Raw genomic sequence first — 18,484 nt, 5'->3', positions numbered from 1 at the left:
GGGAGCGGCCACTGCACTCCAGTCTGGGCAACAGAGTGAGACTCCAACTCAAAAAAAAAATAAAAATGAAAATAAAAAATAAACAGGGCAGAATAATATACCCAGATGAGGAATATGCTGCCTTAAAAATCCAAAGAGGTCCACTAGGTATTATGCCTCTTCTTTGGTTATAGGAGTCACAAAAAAAAAATGCAACACTTAGTATTCACCTTAGAAGAAATACCCTAGCATGCCCCACACCGGTGGACTCCCAGAAATATCTGAGAAAGAGGGCCCCTAAATTTTGGTTGGATTTATTTCCCACCCTATGGAATGTCTTGCCAATAAGTTTTAAGTAGCTACTACTCTCATTCACTAGATCAATTAGCATAATATCAAACTAATAGACCAGTGTGATATCTTGTGAAATGGAAGAGTGATCAAGATCTCTGTGAATTACATGGCAACACAAAGGGTCCCTGGTCCACTACCAGGGAGAGTGAGAGCCACCTAGAAGTTCAAACTTGACCTGCATGCAGCCTACTTATGTAGTAAATCCTCACTTGTACCCCACATCTCTATTATAAAATAAAATTTAATTTAAAAAAGAAAAATAATTTAATTTTAAAAAGATCTCTGCTGATTAAAATTCCCCTGAGGTAGGACAGTGAAAGTGTATTGCGAGCCTTGCCTGCTGAAAACAAAATGCTTCTGGTGGGCTTTATTGACAGGGATCTAGAAAAGGGTTCTTTCCAGATCAGTAGCTATATACTCTGTAACAGGGAATATGCTAATTTGCTCAAGCAATAAAACAGCAATGGTACAGCAGCTGCAAATAATGTCACCTTCTGGTTAAGCTTATGATAATCCAATGTCAATCTCCAAAATCAGTTTGTCTTCAACACAGGACAAATAAGACAGGTAAATGGAATTGTGGTAGGAATCACTACTCCTACATTCCTCAAGGGTCTTAATGATGGCACTAATCCCTGAAATCCCTCCAAGAATGCAGTATTACTTTTGGGTTACTATTTTCCTAGGTAGAGGCAAGTCTATTGGTTTCTACTTGGACTCTACCACCAAAACAACACTCATGGCACAGACCAGAGAACCAATGTAGGAATTTTGTCAGCTGTTGAATACGTCTATTCCAATTATGCATTCTAGAACTGAAGAAATAACCATAGGATACGTTAGAGACCCACTGGGCCCAATGTGAGACATTACTAAGTTAAAATTTCACTCATCACCTGAGTTTCATAAGCCCCTACTCTGAAAGGTACAACACAGTGACATTTTGAGTCTCCTGGAATCAGAATCAGTTCAGAGTCAGTGTCCAGTAGTCCCCAAGAGGTCTGATTATTTCCTTTTTCTCAGTGCAGTTATCCTAGTAAAGGGCTATAAGTCCCTTTAGAGAAGGCTGGGAGAAAGATTAACAGTATAAGTTTGGGATAAGGTACTAGATCCTTCCTCGAGGGGACATGGCCTTGTCTTCCTTCAAAAGTTCTAGTTTTGTAAATTGGTTCAAATCTGGGAACTGATTGAGGAGTGTGACTCTGTTTTTATGATTTAGATTAGACTGCTATTCACTTGACCTAATAATGTTTCTGCTTCTGTTCTAGTAGGGGCTGAATAGGTTTTATATCCATTTCACCTCTAGAAACACATGATTATCTAGTCTATACCATACGTCTCCATGAGTCAGAATATTCTGACTGCTGCATTGACTTTGTTATCCACCCTGGTAACCGTGCATACTTTGCCTTTGTTGGTTGAATGCCACCACATTGCCCCTGTCATGCTGGGATTCAATTATTCCTGTTGCATTTAGATTTCCCAGTTCAGTGACTCCAGGGACAAGGCTACAAAGAAGAGTGATCACAGAGTTATTCAATGATGCTGGGTCTCCCCACACAAATCTATTTCTCAATCAATACCTACACTTTAACAGTAGTCAGTCTTCAAGACATTCTTCATAATTCAGTCAGTCACACAAGAATAGTCTGTACTTGGTTGTCAGCAATCTCAACCTTGTGGCTACAGAAGATAAGGGTCTCCTTCAGGGCACACATAGAAGTTTTCATATGATGTATGTGATGATGGAGCTGGGAATTCAAATCCCTGAGCTCATCCTTTTCGCTTACCACTTTGTCCAATAACATTAAGAGTAACCAGCCAACATCATTATATTCATTAGTCTTCCAAAAATATTTGAAAGTATCATCTACACAGATGCTCAGCTTCTTTTCTATATATTTGGTTAATTAGAGATATCTAATGCAGGTACTTTTGTATTTTTATTACTAATTCATGCCATAAACTATCAGTGCTGTCTTTACTATTGGAAATAAAATCATTGGCATCTTTATATCTAGTCAGATTAGAGAGCCAATTCCAGGAACTTCAGAATAAATTCAGAAAATTTATAATTAAATTCTGCTCTAGAGTTTTTTTGGTACCAAAATATTTTGTTAGTGTTCTTCAGATAAATCGAACAAATAGTGTGTGTGTGTGTGTGTGTGTGTGTGTGTGTGTGTGTGTGTTTTATGTAAGGAATTGGTTCACACCACAATTATGGAGACAGGGAAGTCCTATGATCTGCTGTTTGCAAACTGGAGATACCAGAAATCTGGTCGTGTAGTTACAGTCTAAGACTGATAACCTGAGAACTAGAACTGATGGTGTTAATTTTAGTCCAGGTCTGAAGGTCAGAGAGTGGGAGGGGGATTATGTACTTTCTGGTAATAGTCTGAAGGCCTGACAACTGGGAGCACCAGGTGTAAGCTCCAGTCCAAGAGCAAGAGATCAGTATTCAGCTCAAACAGTGAGGTAGAAAACAGATTCTCCCTTCTTTTGACTTGTTTTTTATGTGGGACTTCAATAGACTAGATGACGCCCACATTGTGGAGGGCAATTTATTTAACTCAGCATACCAATTCAAATATTAGTCTCATCTGGAAGCATCCTCATAGACACACCCAGAAATAATATTTAGCCAAATATCTGGACACCATATTACCCACTCAAATGGACACATACAATTAATCATCACAGGTAGTTTTAGGGGAAACATTAAGGAGGGGGAAAATGACCAAGACAGATCCCAACCTAAGAAATTTGGGTAGTCTGCATAAGGTGGGGCCAGAGGGCAATAGCCACTTATTGCAAATAAGTGAGTAATTAAAAGTAGTTAAAAGTAGTAGAGTAGTTAAAAGTCCCATTATTGCATCCATTTCAATTCTACAACTTTATTACCTCTTCCTAGTGTTCCATTTCCTTCTTAAACCATCTACATTTGACTTCTGTCTCAACCACCCCACTGAATAACTCAAACTGACGTTTTGTAGAGGAAAGGAGGAAGTGGAGAGTGAGTTTAAAAGAGAGGGCGATAGATCCCACAGGGCCAGGGAATTGAATGGCTCTGGATTCTGTGTGAGACAACAATGCGAGTCTCATGTCCTTGCATTGCTCTAGAAAGATAACAGGACCTCGATGGTTCCCCTAGGAAAAGTGGACATCAAAGTGTCAAATCCAATAGTCAATTCTCAGCCATCTTACTTGATCCATCAACCCTGCTAATACTTATCTCCTTCTTGAAACATTTTCTTCATTTGGCTTCAAAGATGCCACAATCTCAAATGTACTTCACTCCACTGTCTGCTACACTTGTGGTGCATGGGTCTTGTCCGTGCAGACAACTTCTTACCTCAAGTGAGCACATCTTAGCTTTTCTACCTGTAGTTTTCACAGGTACTCAACAGTTTGCTTAGCCCATAAACAAGGTTTAACACCAACAGGAGCAACTCTCATTCAGTTCGATATGGAATTTGGCAGATAAATACTTCAGCCTCCTCATTCCTTGGTGAGAAAATTTTGAAACGATTTTTACAGTGTGCCTAAGAAGATCTCCATCGGAAAGCAGATCTAGTTGCCCATAGCAGTTGCCAACTCGTTAATACTCATTTTATTGGATTTTCTTCCTTTCCTATTAACTTTCCTTAGTCCCTCACAAGTTTATCTTGAAATTACTGCCCCATAGAAAATCTGCACCTAAGTCTTTGTTTAAGAGGAATCCAGGTTAAATGTTGCTGTGCCCTGAGGCTCAATTGTTGAATCTTTTCTCTTTTTTTAGTCTCACTTATTTTCTTATGACATAAAGTCCTCTAGTCTCATAGTTTTGAATATCATAGATATGCAATAATCTTCCAGATAACATCTCCAAGTCCAGACCATTTTCCTAAACTGCTACTTATTATCTCCACATAAAGGTCTAACAGGTATCAGACTCAACCTACCCAAACAGAGATTTTTATAGGTCTTTTCTCTACCAAAAGCCTATTCCTCTGGAAGACTTACCCCACTTCGGCATACCTGTTGTGTTTTAGGAAGGGATAGAAAGATCGTGTGCTGGAATGGGCTGCTTGAGGAGGAGACTAGCATGAGATAAGACTGGAGGAGTAGGTGGGGCCAGGTTACGCACAACCCTTTAAATCAAAGCAAGAAGTTTACATTTATGTGCCACGAGAAGATCTCAAGGGACTTTAAGCATGGTTGCAATCATATTTAAAGAACATTTTAAAAGACAAATGAGTCAGTGAAAATAATTAAAAGCTTACCAGGTAGAAAAGTTGAAGGAAATCTTTTCAACAGAAGAAGAGGAAGCATGCCTCACTGTCAGTTTTGAGTTGCCTATCTTCTGTGATCTGCCTTCATTGGATCTGCGTTTTAATGCAGAGGCCATACTCTTTAATTGTCATCTGTGTAAAACAGGTTTGTTGGGCATCCATACAGCCAGGGCCATTCAAGAGTAATATCTTGGAGTATACCTCTGTTATAGGCTGACTGGTCCTCATCTTTTCAGAACAAGAAACTTGGTTTTATAAATGCAATCAGAGTCTATCATGACTAATAACTGGGCTTATCTAATAAATCTTGCAAAAGATGAATGGTCACTTGTTAATTTGAAATAAGTAAATTGGTTTGAGTTACGTTTAGAAGTACAAAAACCAACATGATAAAAATTTTAAAATTATTATGAGCCTATGGCAGTTAGTCACAAAACCCAAGACCAGAGATGCCATTGGACCCCAGGAAGAGATAAGAACCAGAAATTGAAAAAACTTTCTGGGATCTCTTTGTCTCTCACCTGTGTTCCTCTCTGTGCATCTGTTTCACTCTTAACCACATATCTTTGTGGAACAGCTTTCTCTGGTTCTTTGATCCATGTGGTAAGGCATTTTCTTCTTTTCTATGAGGCTAGGTTTCTCTACCCAGTTTCCTATGCTCTCTCTTAAATATTTATTCAGCAGATTGAACTACAATGGAACAGTTGGTTAGGAGGCAGAAACACACTCCAGTGTCACTAGCAGCTGTGAGATCCTAAGCTAGTGTACTAGATTCTAACTCTCTCTGTCAGTGATCTCTCTCACTTTTCTTATCTGAATAATGCACAGTAAAATGACAAGCACACACTGAATCTAATGAATGGATATGTCTTATCAGCACAAAACATCAGTTCTTTGCATTTCCTTGGGGACTCGTTTTTCAAAGGGCCCCATTATTCCATCATTTCAGTTTCACAACATTGGAAATCTATTCTCTCTTCAGTGTTTTTGCCTACTGCTATAGAAATGAATCCTCTAGGACAGGTAGTGACTGAGGGAATCACAACTTTGCCTCCTGAATCCCAGCTAAGTTTGGGGCTCTATCCCTCCCACCCTTCTCCCATTCAACTGTTCACTGTGCTCTTCTTCCCACTCACTGTCTTGCCTTAACTATTGAACTGCTCTAACAGAGTGAGACAGAGTCAGAAGCCATAGGCCAGTGTGGTTCTGGGTTAGAAACATAAATACACTAGTTAGAAGCAAAGTAAAAAAGATGTCAGAATAGAAAGACATGAAATCAGAGTTGGATTATTACACATATGCCAGCTTAAAGTATAAGAACAGCAGAACTGAGGTCAGATACACAAACTAGAACAGGAAACAAACAGAGAGTTCCATACCCAGAAGAAAGTTATTATACAAATATGGTTGTATTCGCCAGAAGGTTCTTTTCTACCTAACCCTGCTTTTAAAAGTCCATTCTGGAGAAGCTGACACACCTGCTTCCATATGGGCAGAAAGAGCATATCACACAGGCAGGCAACCTTTGAGACTGTGAGATTTGACTGATTAAACAGTATAAACACAGTCCTATCATAAGTACTCATCTTAGCCTCAGAGTCTAAAGTTGACAACTAAGTTTAAGTTGACAACTAAGTCTTAATGCTTTTCTTAGTACCATTCTGTATTGCCTCAGGTTTATGGGTCCCAAAGTCTCTGTTGATAAGCTGGAAATGATATTTTCTGATTGGCATGAGACACAACTTCAGACTTCTTTTTGCCTCTTTCTTGACCTTCTCCTAATAAAGTGAAGCAAAATAAAAACTAAAATGTATTTGTGAGATTCCACTTGTTAAATGTAAACTATATGGGCAGGTTGCATAAGGATGGACAACAAAGATATTTTATTGGGGCAATCAGAGGATTAAACATCATTTTTTTTTTTTTAGTATCTTGAAAAGGTCTAGGATTACTGCACACTGCTCTGGTGTGGAAAGAATGGTCTGCTTTCACCAAGAAATAACAGAGCAGTGAGGTGTTACCATTGTGATCATCGGAAGCTTGAGAAAAAAAATGTTTAAAAAGACTCTAAGCTTTCCCCTACAAGTTTGAAAAAAATAGTCTATTCAAATTTTTTTTCAAAGTTTCACTCCTTTCAGCTTCTTTACAGACAAACGTAGATCTTGCCTCAATAATGGCCTCCATATCTGGTCAAAGGGATAGACCTGAGGTTTCCAGGCAGCTTGGGAAGAGGCAGAAAAAGTCAAAACCCAACACCAAGGCAACGGAAGCTCACCTTCCCCAGCAAAAGGGAATGCAACAGCTCATATCTAGTGACAGCACTGGGAGGTGTTTGACCCTGAGAGCAAGGCAAAAGCAGTGTTTGAACTCCTAAGGGAGGGGGGAATGTGGCTCAGGCATAAGGCCCAGCATGAGCACAAAGATAATCAGAGCCCTGGAGAACAAAGAGGGAAGAGGCAGGGCCAGTGGGACCAGGTCAAGCATCAAGAAGGCCAGGTTGCTTTCCTGTAAAAAGAAGAGGAAAATGTAGTAAGGCCAGGCAGGGATTATTCCATTCAAGTTCAAATCAGCTAAGGAAGAAGACTAGGACCCAGAATAGGAAAGACAGCCAAGCTACATACATATCCCACAATGGTGTGAGCCAGGTCAGAATCTGGTACAGTATTCCAAGGACTTATTCAACCAGTTCCCATGTGAGTCACAAACGGCAGTCATGTACATGAACATGTCTCACTCTTGCGCGATCACAGAGTCTTTGAGTCTTTGAGACAAGTGTCTATTTCACCAAAGAATACGCTTAGCTTCAGAGGAGTTAAGTGACTAAGATTACACAGAGAGTAATTTTCAGCCCCAAATAGCCCCACGTTGATTAATCAACTGGGCTCTCTTGAGTCAGTCACCCGGGGGCTGCACTTATACTTTGCAACAGCAAGGCTCAAACCCTAGCCTCCTGTCACTAAATCCATCCTTCTCTGAGCACTAACTGCTCCCCACATTCCTTGATCAACTATCAGCTCTTACCTAGTTCCAAAGTTAATTGTTTAACCAAATAGGCCCACGTTGATTATTCAACTGGGTTCTCTTGAGTCAACCACCCAGGGGCTGCACTTGCATTTTCTCACCTAAGTTGAGACAGGTATTCTCCCTTCCTCTCTTGAAGAGGTCTACAGTCCAGGGCTGGTATCCTGGCCTCTCACATTAGAATTTCTCACAGACATTCTCAAAAAGCCCCCTACCACACTCAAAAGACTACTTAAAATCTGGGGAGTGACAATAAACAGAATGAGGTGGGCCCATCATCCATAGTTTAAAATTAGGGCTTGAAGGTTGGAGTCATCTAAGAGAGCTAACCTGGATTGAGAGTAAAGACTATTCATGATAGTCTGTTATATAATTGTAAAGTAATTTTGATGATATGAGAGAGTTGCTCATTTTCTCTGACTCTCACTTTCTGTTTAATATAAATAATTTTGATGTTGATCAAATAATTTTCAAAACAGCTCTTGTCCTCACACTTAATATTTGTATGTTTTTATTGTATTCCTGGTGTCAGCCCTACCCTGTCCCATACCACCCCTGCCCGGGGTGGGCGGAAACTCAGTCTTATCCCTGGAAGTACCCATAGAGCAGGTCATGACTATAGGCAACTCCATGGTACTGTCAAGCTACCCTTATCCCTAGAGCTCACCCCTCTGCCCCTCTTCCCTCATCACCCTCCATGGCAGCCCTCGTGAACTCCATCCATAAGACTTACCTGAGCAGATCACAGCCACATCTTCCTTGTGGGTACAGTCGTGATACCCCCAAAACCTGTGCCGGCACTGTTCCAGGGACTGCTCCTCCCCTGAGCATTGAACATCATCCAGCCAGATGCGGCCGACCCCAGGGCCATAGCGTCTCCGGAATTTGGAGGATGGAGAAAGGGACTTCCCACATTCCAGCTGCTTGCACACCACCTGGTCCTCCTTTTCTCCCCAGCCATCATCACAGACGGAGCCCCATACACCCTTGTGCAGCACCTCCAGCCGCCCAGAGCAGAGCTTGTCTCCTCCTACTAATCTCAATTCAAAGGCACCTGCAAGATGGGGGAGAAAGTCAGGGAGATTGGAGAGAAGAAAAATAAGATCACCTACATCCTCAAACCCGTCAGTGCATTTGAAATCGTCCACAAGTGTATCAGTGATTTCCGTTCCTTCTCTAGGTCTCTGTCAAGTCCTAACCTTTGTGAACCAGGTTCATTGCCCTAACTAGGATCTTTTTAAGTCCCATCTAATTTATAAATCTAATATTTACAAATGAATTTCTGGTAGTTATAAAAATTGAAAAACTTAACAGTTACATGGAATGTATCCCTATTATGTAGAATTCAATATAATAATGGTTCATATTAATATCGTGCTTAATATTATTTAAAGCATTCTCATATACAAAGGTAGGTATTATTATCCTCATTTTAAAAACAAGAGAACTGTCCGGGCATGAAGGTTCACGCCTGTAATCTCAGCACTTTGGGAGGCCAAGGCGGGAAAATTGCTTGCGCCCAGGAGTTCAAGACCAACCGGACAACATAGCAAGAACTTGTCTAAATCTTGTCTAAAAGAATTAGCTGGGTGTAGTGGTGCCTGCTTTTAGTCCCAGCTACTTGAGAGGCTGAGGTAGAAGGATCGCCTGAGCCCAGGAGTTCAAGGCTGTGGTGAGCCGTGATTATGTCACTGCACTCCAGTCTGGGTGACAGAATTAGATCCTGAGAGAAAGAGAGAAAGTGAAAGAGAGAGAGAGAGAGAAGAAAGAAAAGGAGAAAGAATTATCAAAACGATTAAATATGTTTGCAATATCCCCCTGACGTATGAGTAGATCTTTGTAAGCATTGTTTGAGATTTCATTTAATTAAATCCACAAATAAATCTTGCCTCTGGACGCATAGGTATTACCTTCACACTCCACCCATGTGTCCTCATCATGGGTACAGATGTTCTTCCCCCAAGACCCGGAAGGGCAATCCTGAAGGGTTACTTCTCGTCCTGAGCATGATATCTGTCTCTGCCAGATGCGTCTTTGGCCCTGGGTAGCCTTGCTGCAGCGTCTCTCGGTCATCAGGGCCCTCCCGCATCCCAACTGCCGGCACACCACTTGCGCGGCCTGAAGGTTCCAGCCTGTTTGGCACACTGTGCTCCACTGGTTCTGGTACTTCACCTCCACCAGCCCCTGGCAGTGCCCAGGACCAACCGCCAGCCTTACGTTCTCCGGGACTAGGGGGAAAGAGCTTTCTGGTTCTGGGGAGAGAGAAAAAGTAAGTGTCGTGTTCCCCACAGGAACATGGTCTTAGTGCAGATGGCCCACGGGATACATCTCCCAGTTCTGGGTGTTCAGAACAATGTATGCTAAAGTGCTTAATGCTACCTAATAGGTAGATGCTTGTTGAAAGGATGGATGAGTAAATCCATGAAGGAAATGTAGCTTCTCAGCTTTAGGTTGAATTATTATCATTTTAGTAACATTTTAATTTTTCAAATTATTTTCACATTCAACTTCTCATTTGCTCCTCACAAAAGGCAGTTAGAGACATTGTATAGATTTTTTAAAAATAAATATAATAATAATTTACAGATGCTCCCCAAACCAAAAACTTTTTGGTTCATTGTAAGCATTATCAACCAAGTGCCCCAGAAAAGTGACTTCAGTCATTAACCTTTCTAAAAACTAGAAATGAGACTCAGTGTCAGGGCAAAAAGTGGTTGTTTCTCTGATGATCAATTCTGTGGGAAGAAAAAGAAGGAGGAGACATAGACTAGTCCCTCAGTCAAAATACAGTCTAATGGAGGAGAAAGTATACACAGAGAAAGAGAAATTCTTAATACATAGAAAGCAAACATATGTAGAGAAGTAAAGAAATATAGATCTATGTATCTATCACCTGTCTATATATGAGATTGGGTTGGCTTCCTATGGCTATCTCTTGTCTACCTGACTAGAGAGCAAATCCCATGAAAACCAAAACTATTTTAAAAACATATGTTATTCTTTGTGAGCTCATTTCTTCTCCCATAACTCCATCCCCTGCCCCCACTCCAGATACAGGACATGCTGTTCAATTTAGTTTAGTTTGCTTGCATATGTGTAAATAAGATAAACAAGTTCTCATATTGATTGAAACTAGGAGAAAAGCATTGGCTCAACCATGCGGGAGTAATGATCCTAAGTGAGGACATGGTTCATCTTCACTCACAATTGAAAAAGTGTGAGATGCAATGGACAAGGGGCCATCTAGCCACTGTGTGAAAGTCCATGGTGGGGAATAAAGACCAACGAGAGTGGCCATAAGGGGTATGGATGGTTGACAGGTCATACTCACTCTCACACGATGCCCCAGCATGCTCTTTGTATGAACATTCAAAAACATCTTCATCCAGGTCACACTGAGCCAGTGTGTCTTCCGTCCCATTGCATTTGACCTCTTGGATGAGGACACTTTGTCCTTCCTCTGCTGATGGTTCATATGAAACACCACTGGGGGTTCCCTTGGCTGCTCCACAGCTCAGCTCCCGGCACACGACAGCCACGGCCTTCATGTCCCAGCCGTCATCACACACGGTACCCCACTGGCCCTTTTGTTCTATCTCCACCCGTCCCTCACAGCGGTGGGGACCTCCCACCAGGCGCACTCTGGATGGAGACTCTGCAACGAGATATTATATGCTAGACATCTGGGAGGAACTCAGAGGGTGCTTAGGAACATAGTCAAGTTGGGACTCTTCCACTAGTGACAGAGGGTGTGGAAAGTTGGGGGACTGGAAAAGGGGGTATCAGAAAGGAAGGGAAGGAAGAAGAACCTCAGGACCCCATCTCTGAGTTCTGATTCCACTACATTCTTCATTGTACCCTATCAAGAAACTCCACTTCAAGATGCATAGATGTGACTGTTGGCTTTTTAAGTTTGAGGATTGATGGAAAGAGGTTGGTTGAAGATTCAACAGTTATTTTATTTCTCTGGTGAACAGAACCAGAAGAATCTATAGAAGTCATCAAGTTTATCCCACTAATTCACAGATGGGAATAACGACCCTCATGGTAGTGGTGATCCTATGGTCACATTGTCCAATAGTGGAAGCTCCAGGCCAGGACAGGCATAAAGGTAATATCTCTTGTGCTTTTTCTTCATCACTCTGCCTCTCTCCATGGCAGCCAAACTGAAGTAGTATCTATAATTTGGGCTGAACAACCAAACTCTCTGTCATTATCACTGGCCTATGCCTATTCATCCTTGTGGCTTCCTATGACACCATCCCTTGCCCAAACACCCAGCTCCCAGAGAGCACTGGCAAGGGAAGAGTCAGAGCTTCAGCATCTCAGAGCCCCAGTAGTTTGGTCTAGAAGATTCTAGGGAATAGAGGCAGGAGAGAGGATCTATAGAGCCTTCAGATAAGTTCTGAGGAATTCAGGACTCGATTCCATTTCCTAACTAGAACTCTAGGGGTAGAAAAGATGAACAGACATTCAAATAAAGTAGATATGGCTGTGTAGGGAGGCCAGGAAAGAGCCCATCAGGCAGCACACATTTGTTAAGCATGTATTGTGTTTCTGGTATTTTTTATGAACTCGGAGAACAGTGATGAATAAGATAGATACATTTGCTGCCCTCAAATAGCCTATATTAAGTAGGCTTGGCCATTCCACTAAGTTTCCTGAAGGCTTAGAACAATATAGCAGACACTGAACTTGCTATGCCTACATGGAGCAAGACAGTTGGACAAGAGAGGTCTGGTACTCCAGGAGAGGCCACGGGCCTGGATGTGTCTGACCTGTTGGGATGTGAACAGCTTAATCAAGGCCAACATAGCCTCCATGGGATGACCTGGTGCCTGAATACATGGAATATCTATGCAGATGGACTTCTGAGAACCAGATGTCCCACTGCCTGCCTTGTCTCAACTCTGTACAAACTCCATAAATCTGAAAATCAACCCAGGAGAAGTAGTCGAGTGAGAAAACTCTGATTTTAAACTACTCTGAGAAGTTTATGTTTAGTTTGTTTTTGTGTTTTTGGTTCTCTCCTTTTCTTCCTTAGTTTTTAGGAGAAGAATAGTATGCAAATGGAGACTACAGATTGAAATTAAAATTTGACTATAAAAAACTAAAAAAAATGATGGAATATTACAGAGTCATTAAAAAGTACAAAATTATGGACTTTGCAACAAGTCCATAATTGGATGGATTTAGAGTCTATCATACTCAGTGATCTATCATAGAAACAAAGAACTAAGTACCACATGTTCTCACTCATAAGTGGACCCTGAACACCTATCATAATACTCCATGAAAGAGATTGGCAGTAGTGTATCACTGCCAGGGGAGGGAAGGCAGATAACACTGATAAGGGTACTGATCTTAAACCAGACAAAGTGAGGGCCAATGGGAGGCCCAAACTTCACCTGTACAATGACCACTTATGTATCTAATCCTGAATCATACCCTAAATTTTTAAAATTAAAAAAAAATAAAATAAAAACTAAAAAAAAAAATTCGATTTTTCTATCTGAGTTTAAGGCTTATGCAATTTTTTAGATTGGAAAATATAGTTTATTTAGAAAGTAGAGAGAGAGAGAATAGAGAGAGGAATCACCTCCCCAAGGTAGAGGAGGGGGCCAAAGCTAGGAAACTTGGCGATCATAGCTCAAAGATCCCCGTGACCAGACCAGAGTTCAGCAAAGCACATATAAGCACAAACATAATTCAAGAATAGTTACCCAGAAATAACTTCGGGGCCAATGTATCTGATTAGAGTTTGGATTGCATTATTGTGTACCCCAGGAAATACTAGCTGTTAGGATTAAGTACACGATATCTTATTTCATTTTGAATTGTAAAATTCTTGCTTTTAATGAATTTTCATTTTCTATCGAACAGCTCCCAGGAAATAAAAAATATGCAAAAAAGAAAAAAGAGAAAAACAGAAAAAGTATGCAAGTAATTCAGTTTGATGAAATAGAAGGGCTAAGAAAGTAATTCTAGTACCAGGATAAGAACCCACAAGCAGCCAGGCTCGGTGGCTCAGCCTAGAATCCCACGCTTTGGAAGGCTGAGGTAAGTGGATTGCCTGAGCCCACGGGTTCGAGATCCACCCAGGCAACTTGGCAAGACCTCATCTCTACAATAAAATAAAAAAAAATTAGCTGGGTGTGGTAGCACACGCCTGTAGTTCCAGTTACTTGGAAGGCTGAGGCAGAAGGATCGCTGGAGCCCAGCAGGTTGAGGCTGCAGTGGCCAGGAGTATGCCACTGCCTTCCAGTCTGGGCGACAGAGTAAGACTCCAACTCAAAAAAAAAAAAAGAAGAAGAAGAACCCACAAGCAGCACTTCTTAAGGAATCAAAACACATCCTTCAGGGTATAAGAACCTTCATACCAACAGCAGAGCTTGTAGCCATCCCTCTCAGGTAAAGCCTCTACCATCCAAAAACAGGATAGACTAAAGGAACGATGGAAAAGAAACTGATAATCCACACCCAACTCCCCTGGATTTGGACCATAGCCTTCTACTCCCATAGACTAATTCCCTCTGTGAAGGCCCACCCTCTCCTTGGGTGTACAGTTCATATATTACCTAAAATTCTCAAGGAGGCAGGCAGCGGAGGCTGAAATCCAGCCTGTACTGTACTAGTCAAGTCATCTGCTGCATAGAAGCCGATGCATTTCTATTCAAACAAAGGTACTATTAAGACTGGAAGGGGGACCTGGATATGCTGGAAACCAGCAGAGTAAAAGGAAGTTCATTTCTCAGATATATCTACAGTAAGGTGAAATGCCTTATAGACCTGAGGTGAAGCTGTCTCCTGCTTGGATACTGGTGGAGTAGCTATGGAAACCAAGTGGGAAGAAGTCTCCTGCCAGGATAAACCACTCTAAACACTTCTAGGTTCTGGATATGAAAACCTAGACGGAGTAGGTGGGCTAAGAAAACAGAAAGGATGTTTACTGGGCCTGTTTGAACCCAAGGATCTCTCCATGGCTCAGGAAGCTTCAAAAATTTCCCTTTTCTGAGCTTGGTGGCATGGCCTCCCTCTCAGAAACCCCACAAAATCTTACCTTGGAGTCCAGGTCTGGTGCAAATGGCTGGGGAAGAAAGAAGTGAGTGAGGTTATGGAGTCAATTTCCAAGGCTTTGTTCTCAGAACACAACTCTCTAGAAGGACTTTGCCAGACTTTGTGAGACAGCTTAAGTGGTAAATAAGGAGTTTCCATAGTTAGAACTACTGGGACCTTCTCCCAGGATAACCAGTCTCAGAGGGCACAGGGACAAGGGCTAGGAACTACAGAGACCAATTCTACCACAGATAACTGGCCTAGCCTGTTCCTTTCATGTGTGGTGGTGAATAGATTGCTTTTCTATTCTAGCCAGTTGGGTTGATTGATTATTACCGCTTGAAGTAAAAGTGTGGGGATACGGCCTCTCGGCTCAACAGAAAAGAGCCCTGGAGGCCACTGGGAAGATGCTCTGGTGCAGGAAGGTAATGATTTCATGGGGGGCAATGCAGAAAGTGGAGGAAAGAGGCAGCATTTGCCTGTGTCCACTGGCACTTTATTTAGACCAGGGCAACAAGCTGTATCTGTAAAGGGACAGATAGCTTAGGCTTTGTGGGCTGTGTAGTCTCTGTCGCAGTCATTTCACTTTGAGAGCAACCATACAAATGTATACAAATAAGCACAGTTGTGTTCCAGTAAACCTTCTTCTGGTATTTATAGTGTAGAAAACATTCTCAGCTTGCTGGTGTCATTTTCCAACCCTGATTTAGAGCAACAGCTCAGAAAGGAGCTCTCCGTTTAATTCCAAACTTCTGAATTCAAGCATCAGCAAAATTCTTGTCTACAGATCTCGGCCTGATTGGATTCCTCTCTCCTTGAAACTCCTTCCTAATGTTGCCAAGAGTCCTGAGCCCTGTGACCCTCAGTAGTCCCTGAAGCCTGGATGGTTTCAACTGTAGAACCCACCCACGATCCCCAGGTTATAAAATGTTTTTTAAGGGAGAACATATCTCTGGACCTCCATCCTAGAGCTTTTCAGGCAGATCCAAGAATTTCAGTGGTTTGTCCTGGAATATCTTCTCTTGGTTTCTAGATAACTTCTCATTAACTCCATGCCCTTAATATTCAGAATGGAGCCACTCTCAGACTCAGTGAGGCTTTGTCTGCAACTGTCTAAAACTCAAGCTTATATTATACATATGTCAATTGTTACATAATTCCCACTCTGCATACAAAAAATGTGTTTACATTTGAAGGAAAGTGAGCGTGCCAAGTCTGACATGCAAGTGCAGAAGTGATAAAGCCAATAAGTGACTTGGAAGCTCTGCACATGGTGGATAATTGTAGGTGGCACAGATCAGAAAGGCCTCATGGAGCAGAGGGAAGTGCAGGTGAGCCTGGAAGACCCAATAGTACACCCATGAGAGGCAGGGCTTGTGGTTGGGTGCTGGCAGGGATGCATAGATGTTTAAGATATGGCCAACACCCTCCACAGGGCACATAAGTACCCAACTAAGAGACCTATGTGGGCTTTAGTGATATGCTAGATCATCAAGACAACAAAAATGAATGCAAATTAGAGAAGGGAGTTAGCAGGCATTGCTAGGTGCCCTATATTTGCTTTTTGATGAAAGGACCCTTACCTAAAAGCCTCTGAGGAACATATTATCTTCACTTTCTAGATGAGAGAGCAAGATTTGTACAAATTCTGACAGCTAAGAAATAAAAAAGCCAGGATTGAAACCCAGGTGTCTTTGGCTCCAAAATATTCAGATTAATTCAGGGTAATCTTTAGAATAACCTAGGCAAAAAGACATGGGACAAAATAAGAAAAATACTATGTGAAACACTTTTCAGAGGAAACCAGACAATATGATGACTGAAAAGTGATCGTGTTGCTCTTTGACTTCCTTTCCTGGCTCTCCCTGCTGTACCCAGTGTCCATTCATTTCTCTTACTAATAGTACATTCAGGGAAAATTATGTCAAAAGGAAGTGAGATAAACTATCATAAACCTGTCAGTGCAAAAATAAGAAAATAGAAAAAATCTGATAAAGTAGACTATAAACTGGGTTGGATTCAGTGTCTTTTTAGGGTTTAGAATAGTTGATGGATATAGAGGGGAGGGAGAAACCCATCCTTGAAAGAAACCTCAATCAGCACCAGGTAAGCAGGGAGAAGATTCTCATCAAAATTCCAGAAAACCCTGAAGCCTATCCCACCAGGAGCAGAGCTACTCACCAAGGATCAAAGGGAATAGCAGAGCCATGATCCAGGGTGGCTGAAGATGATGAGCTGAAATGCAAGACTGAAGGAAGTTGCCTGAGCAGCAAGTATGCTCAGAGGAGGGGTAAAGCAAATCCTGAGGGCAGTCAAAGTATTGTCAGATGACCAGAAGCCAATGGAGTCAGGCGGCAGAGCTGATCTCACTGGACTTGCTGGATTCAGCATGTTCCAGCAGAAGGGAGGTGACCAAAACTGACAGAAGCTTGCTGAAAACAACATAAAAACAGGCTGTCATGACTTGGTTCTCCTGTAAGTCCAGCTCCATCCATCTTTTCTTTGCACAGGGAAAGGCAGGTGCCATAAATGTGGCCAGTGTGAGATGTAGGCCAGTTTTAATTTTCTAACTCCTGAAGTAAGTTCCTAAAGAACATAGAAGCCAGAGTGGCTGAGCATGGTGGCTCACGCCTGTAATCCCAGCACTTTGGACTGAGGAAGGGAGAGGACTGCCTGAGCCCAAGGGTTCAAGACCAGTCTGGGCAACATGATGAGACTTCATCTCTACAATAAATCAAAAAAATTAGACACTTGCATGTACATGTCTATTGCTGTACTTTTTACAACAGTAAAAACATGGAATCAACCCTACTGCCCACTGAAAGCAGACTGGATAAAGAAAATGTGGTACATATGCACAATGGAATATTACACAGCCATAAAGAAGAACAAAATCATGGACTTCTGAGCAAATTGGATGAAGTTTGAGATCAACTTAGGCAACATAGCCAGATTCTATCTCTACAAAAATAAAAGAAATAGAATTTTAAAATATTAACTTAGCATGGTGATATACACCTACAGTCTCAGCTACTCAAGAGGCTGAGGAAGAAGGACTGTTTGAACCTGGGAGTTTGAGACTGCAGTGAGTTATGATTGTAGCACTGCACTCCAGCCTGGCTGACAGAGAGAGACCCTGTCTCAAAAGAGAGAGAGAGAGAAGAACAGAAACTCTGGGGACACAATGGAGGAAATGGTCACTCTACTTGGGGTCAATTAGAGAGGCTTTCACAGTGATGATGATACTAGAGCAGGGGTTTAAGATGAGCAGAGTACAGAATCAGAATAGAAAAATACTTTGCTATGCAGGCAAATTAAACAGCAAGACTCGCTTAAGGAACTACAGGTATTTTTAAATGATTGGGTCACAGTCTTCTACTTGATAGTTAGAGGTCAGGGGTTATGAGTGTTGAAAGGTAAAGACATTAGATGATATGCAAATAGCACAAAGATCCAGATATAATGAATAAGTTTGTAATGGTAAGCCTCTCTTATTAGCCCCAAGTAGAGTGACCATTTCCTCCATTGTGTCCCCAGAGTTTCTGTTCTTTTTTCTCTCTCTCTCTTTTTTCCTTTCTCCTTTCTTTTCTCCCCTTCTCATGTATTAAGCAGTTAAGTTTTCCATGTAAGAAGAGGAGACATAATTTTCTGAATCATGAGGACTGTGCTCTTTAGTAAGTTTGTCTGTCTTCAGGCTGCATGATGTTTTTTCTCTTCCAAGGGTAAACTCAATATTGTGCACCTGGCTCCTAAAGAATGCAAACAAGGCCAGGCTCGGTGACTCAGCCTGTAATCCTAGCACT

The 18,484-nt window shown here is 41.7% G+C and overlaps 1 protein-coding gene across 1 annotated transcript in view; it reads right to left on the bottom strand.

Annotated features, from left to right (window-relative positions):
- CD5L (CD5 molecule like) overlaps positions 1–16,890 on the bottom strand; it is a 25,677-nt gene extending 8,787 nt beyond the window's left edge. Inside the window, exons 1-5 of the mRNA XM_008062951.1 lie at positions 16,863–16,890; positions 14,686–14,712; positions 10,957–11,280; positions 9,536–9,877; positions 8,359–8,679 (exon numbers count right to left, since the gene is read on the bottom strand). Of these exons, the coding sequence (XP_008061142.1) occupies positions 8,359–8,679; positions 9,536–9,877; positions 10,957–11,280; positions 14,686–14,712; positions 16,863–16,890 (1,042 nt within the window). The remainder of the gene's footprint in view (positions 1–8,358; positions 8,680–9,535; positions 9,878–10,956; positions 11,281–14,685; positions 14,713–16,862) is intronic.
- Between the last annotated feature and the right edge of the window lie 1,594 nt (positions 16,891–18,484).

This window comes from Carlito syrichta, unplaced genomic scaffold (genome assembly GCF_000164805.1).
Source record: "Carlito syrichta isolate Samal-C Ts95f unplaced genomic scaffold, Tarsius_syrichta-2.0.1 Scaffold306150, whole genome shotgun sequence".
NCBI classification, from domain to species: Eukaryota; Metazoa; Chordata; class Mammalia; order Primates; family Tarsiidae; genus Carlito; species Carlito syrichta.
The sequence above is the reverse complement of the archived record's forward strand: the minus strand, read 5'-3'. Positions and strand labels throughout refer to the sequence as shown.